Genomic DNA, 3,969 nt, shown 5'->3' with positions numbered 1-3,969 from the left:
TTCTCGTATTGCATTTGGCATTCGGATCCCCACAGCTCTGTGTGTGCGTAGTCACACGCAAATATCACCCACTCACAGTGAAATTGACTGCCTCGTCGCGGTGACAATTTGCGCTGCAATTTGCTGAGGTGCGAAGGAGCAGAGCACCCCGCCCCTGTTCGTTCACTCGCAAGAAGAAGGAGAATGGACACCACCGCATTGTCCCCCACGACGCAAACATACGCTGCGCCCGGCACGTGGTGCGGTGCACGTGAATTCCGCGAGGGAACTATTTGCCACACGACTGGGCCGCACGGGGCGCAGCCTGCGAAGGCCGCCGCAGACGTCTCCGCCTCCTTCGGTCGTCGTGGCGGTGGAACCCGCGGTTTCTCAGGGTGCCGGCACATTTGCCCCCGACGCAACCAACAAAAAGAGTGCGGCAGCATATTCCCCGCTGCAAGAGCAGAAGCGGCAGCCCCACTCTGCGGCCGCCGCACCACTCAGTGAGAAAAAAAGTACACATAGTCTGTGTATACTCCCGTCCATAATAACTCTTGTGGCCGTTGGCTCTTTAGCGATACCGTGTCTTCCCCTTTCACCTTCGGGAAATCCCACAACGTGACTCCACGTTGCGTTAAACACGGACTCGTAGAATGCCTCCGGCAATGGCCCTCTGGGGCGTATTCTTTTTTTTTTTTGGATCACCAGCTTCTCGAAGATGTGATATGATGCCTCCCCGTCGTTCCCCTCAATGTAATCTTTGTATTCGTTTGTTGTTGTTATTTATGTGTTGTGTTTTGTTTGCTGTTTGTGTTGGAGTTTTTTTATTTTTTGTATGGTTTGTGCGCTTTTGAATCTGCCTCTAACAGAAACGGGGAAAAAAAGGCTTTACTATTGTTGTGTGGGGATTGACCTCTGCCGTGTTGTTGTTTTATGTCTTGTTTTTTTTTGTATTATTATTTTTAAAAAATATTATTAATATTATTATGGCTTTGTTTGAATGTGTGCTAATCTTCGCATATATGTTTTTACTTTTTTTTCTTATTTTGAAGCTCTAAGTTTTGTTTTTAATTTGTTTATATCACTTCTGTTTCTATTTAATTTTTACCGACGTTTTTGTTCTTGTTTGTTTTTACAATGATCTGTGCCGTGGTGTGTTTTCTTACCGTAGCATTGATTATTATTAATTTATGAAAGTAAGTTAATTACATGCGTTGTTCTTGTTTTTTATTCTTGACAAATGCATGAGGAGAGTCTTTTTTTTATTTTTATTTTTTACTTTTATTATGTTTTTCTGTTATTTGTAGTTTGTTTCTTTTGTTTTGTATCATTTACACTATCACGCAAGTGATTTAAGGATGGATAAGGCTAGGCCGTTTGAATACGTTTATCGACTACCAGTAACCACCGTCGAGGAGTTAAACTACGCTGAGGCGGTTTACGATCGGCAAGTCCTTTTAAATGAGACATGGGAGTCTTATGCGTTGCGGAAGAACCGACCAGGTGAAGTTGAGGATGAGCACGTTAAGTGGATTACACGCACTTGGGAGGATGAAGAACAGGCGCGTGTGAAGCAGCAGTGTTTTTTAGATCGGGCGAATGCACAAGGTGAAGAGCAGATTGCCGCAAGAGAAGAGAGGTTAAGACTAAAACAAGAAAAATCGGCGGCAACTGTTGCACACATGATGGCCTTTCAGGAGAAACTTCATGCGGATAGGGTGGCTTCTCGGCATAATTTATATGCTGATTTTGATTTGCTTCAGAAGAAAAAGTTTATTGGAGAACAGAATGTTGTGGCCGTGGAAGAGGAGTGTTTAAGGTTGTCTCAGGAAGCTGGACTAGTGGGATTGTCTGAGAGTCTTTTTCTTCATGGGGACTGCCATCGAATATTCTGCTTGATGAAATTAAAAGATAGGCTCCAAAAAGAGGAGGAAGAGAGGCGGAGAATTGAGGAAGAACGGGAACGTGCCATTGAGGAAGAAAGAAGAAGGGAGGAACAACACCAGAAGGAGTTAGAGGAGGCGGAAAGGCTTCGAAAGGAAAGTCTGGAGCAAGCCAAGATGGTTGAGCGAAAAAGGCGCGAAGAAGAACGTCGCGCCAAGGCAAGATCCGAAAGAGAAAGGATGAAACATTATCATACTCATCAGGATGTTGCAATGTCTGAGGACAAGCCACAAACTTTAACAGCGGTAGAGGAAGTTTTACCAACTGCCGAAATGACATCTTTGGTAGTTGAAAAAATTAATATGCCTGTGTCAGAACAAAAGAGAATCGTTTTTGTTTTCCCTGAAGGAGAGGATATTATTTCACTTATTCGCAATACATCTTCTATTTTAGGTGCCGTTGGTGATACTTCGTATGTTATGAAAATTGACAAAGCGCTGATGAACTCAACGGTTGTTTGTCAAGGTGGTTGTTATTTGGAAGATCCTCAAAAAGACGGAAACTTCCATCTTTTGGGCAAAACAATCATGGAAAAGAATGCATTATCTTTTTCCTCGGGGAAGCTTCATGGTGCTCCGACAGGTTTGTTTGAACAGTATGTTTCTTCAAGGGTAGAGTATATTCAAAACAGTCGAACGGATGATAGATGTTTTTTATTTGATACCTCGGGGGAAAAACGAGATGAGGCGGTAATTTTTCTGCCTTTAGTGCTTACTGGATTGAATTATGCACCCTATGTTTTTGCGATTTCTCGCGATGGAGAAAATAGTTTTCACCCAGCTGAGATGCAAGAGGCTGCAAAAGTTGTATGGGAAGTGAGTCGAATGATGGATTCAAAACTTGAAAAGGAAAGAAAATCTCAATTATGCCAACAATGTGTTGAGTGGCTTTCTGTTGTAACAGGATGTGAAAATTGTTATATTTCTTTGCGAGATGAGGATGGTGATTTTATGACGTATGTGGCAGCATCTCCATCACATCGTTTTATGATTGGAAAAAAACATGAACTTGTTGATGAACAAGGAGGAAATGGCATTAGTTTTAATGCGTGTAAAGCTGCAACAGTTCAGGCTGACTCTATGGTTTTTTGCATTGATGATGTAAATGATATTAGCTGTATTCCGTTTCAGAACCAAAAGGTCAAACGATTTTTGGAGGGCGAAAATACAGGTAGTTTGCTCCTGGGAACGATAACGGGTAACAACTCGAATGGGGAATGCCGTTCTCTCGGCGTGGTGTTTCTAGACTGCGTTGGGACAAAACGGATGTTTACTGAGTCCGATAAGGGAGTACTGAGGGACACTGTTCAGATTCTGGCAAAGCTTCTTTTAAATTCTACGAATGCTTTGAGTTTGGGGAAGTCACTAAAAATCGAAGAGGAAATTCAAAATTTGAATGCCTCACCTATCCTCTTTCTCAAGTCTATGTGGAGTCACACCGTGGATAATGTTGGTCGTATTACTCCAGATCAATTGTTGGAGTTAGCAAGGTATATGCATCCACCTCCAATTATTCCTTTAGTGGTACAATCAACAATTATTATTGCGTTGGGGAAAAAGCCAAGCAGCGTTGAACAGTGGGCGGACGCTAGGGATAAAGTGAACAATGATCTTTTAAACAAGATGTCTTCTTTTGATCCCACGGACAGAAAACGGAGAAAAAAGGCCTTTTTTATTAGAGCAGAAAAAATGCTAAAGGGTTATGAAGCGCGGGATGTTCTCGAGAAGGGCTCCTATCCAACAAGCTGTTTTTTTTCCTGGACATTTGCGGCAATTCTCTTGCGAAAGCATGCGGATATGTTGCGTCGAAAAAGTGGGAAAGAAATAACTGTTAGTTCAATTGAGGATGCTGCCATATTGTCGGCGGATGATAACAATCTCACCAATGGTGAGTTTGAGGATTATCTGGATAATGACGAAAATGAGGGTGAAACAGAGGAGGTCCAATGAGTTTTGAGGACAAGAAAGAATAGAGGATGTACTGTGTTGACAAAGAGAAATTATATATATATATATATATATATATATACTTATGTGCATAGAGATG

General features: G+C 42.2%; 2 protein-coding genes across 2 annotated transcripts, besides 4 other annotated features; one reads left to right on the top strand and one right to left on the bottom strand.

Annotated features, from left to right (window-relative positions):
* TraAM80_07219 (uncharacterized protein) lies at window positions 1-386 on the bottom strand (the record flags this gene model as incomplete). The annotated part of the gene is made up of 1 exon (XM_029384021.1): window positions 1-386. A coding segment is annotated over one exon (386 nt), but the record flags the coding sequence as incomplete, so codon positions are not given.
* Window positions 387-747: 361 nt separating this feature from the next.
* Window positions 748-824: a sequence feature (A-rich).
* A 75-nt stretch (window positions 825-899) lies between these two features.
* Window positions 900-967: a microsatellite.
* Window positions 968-1,237: 270 nt separating this feature from the next.
* Window positions 1,238-1,305: a sequence feature (A-rich).
* Window positions 1,306-1,337: 32 nt separating this feature from the next.
* Window positions 1,338-3,872, top strand: TraAM80_07218 (uncharacterized protein; the record flags this gene model as incomplete). The annotated part of the gene is made up of 1 exon (XM_029384020.1): window positions 1,338-3,872. One exon carries the CDS (start codon window positions 1,338-1,340, stop codon window positions 3,870-3,872), a length of 2,535 nt encoding a protein of 844 aa, XP_029236150.1.
* Window positions 3,873-3,923: 51 nt separating this feature from the next.
* Window positions 3,924-3,951: a microsatellite.
* Between the last annotated feature and the right edge of the window lie 18 nt (window positions 3,952-3,969).

The sequence above is a fragment of the Trypanosoma rangeli genome, assembly GCF_003719475.1.
Source record: "Trypanosoma rangeli strain AM80 chromosome Unknown Tra_15.4_contig_00291, whole genome shotgun sequence".
Lineage (NCBI taxonomy): Eukaryota > Euglenozoa > Kinetoplastea > Trypanosomatida > Trypanosomatidae > Trypanosoma > Trypanosoma rangeli.
This window is presented reverse-complemented; position numbering and strand designations above follow the sequence as displayed.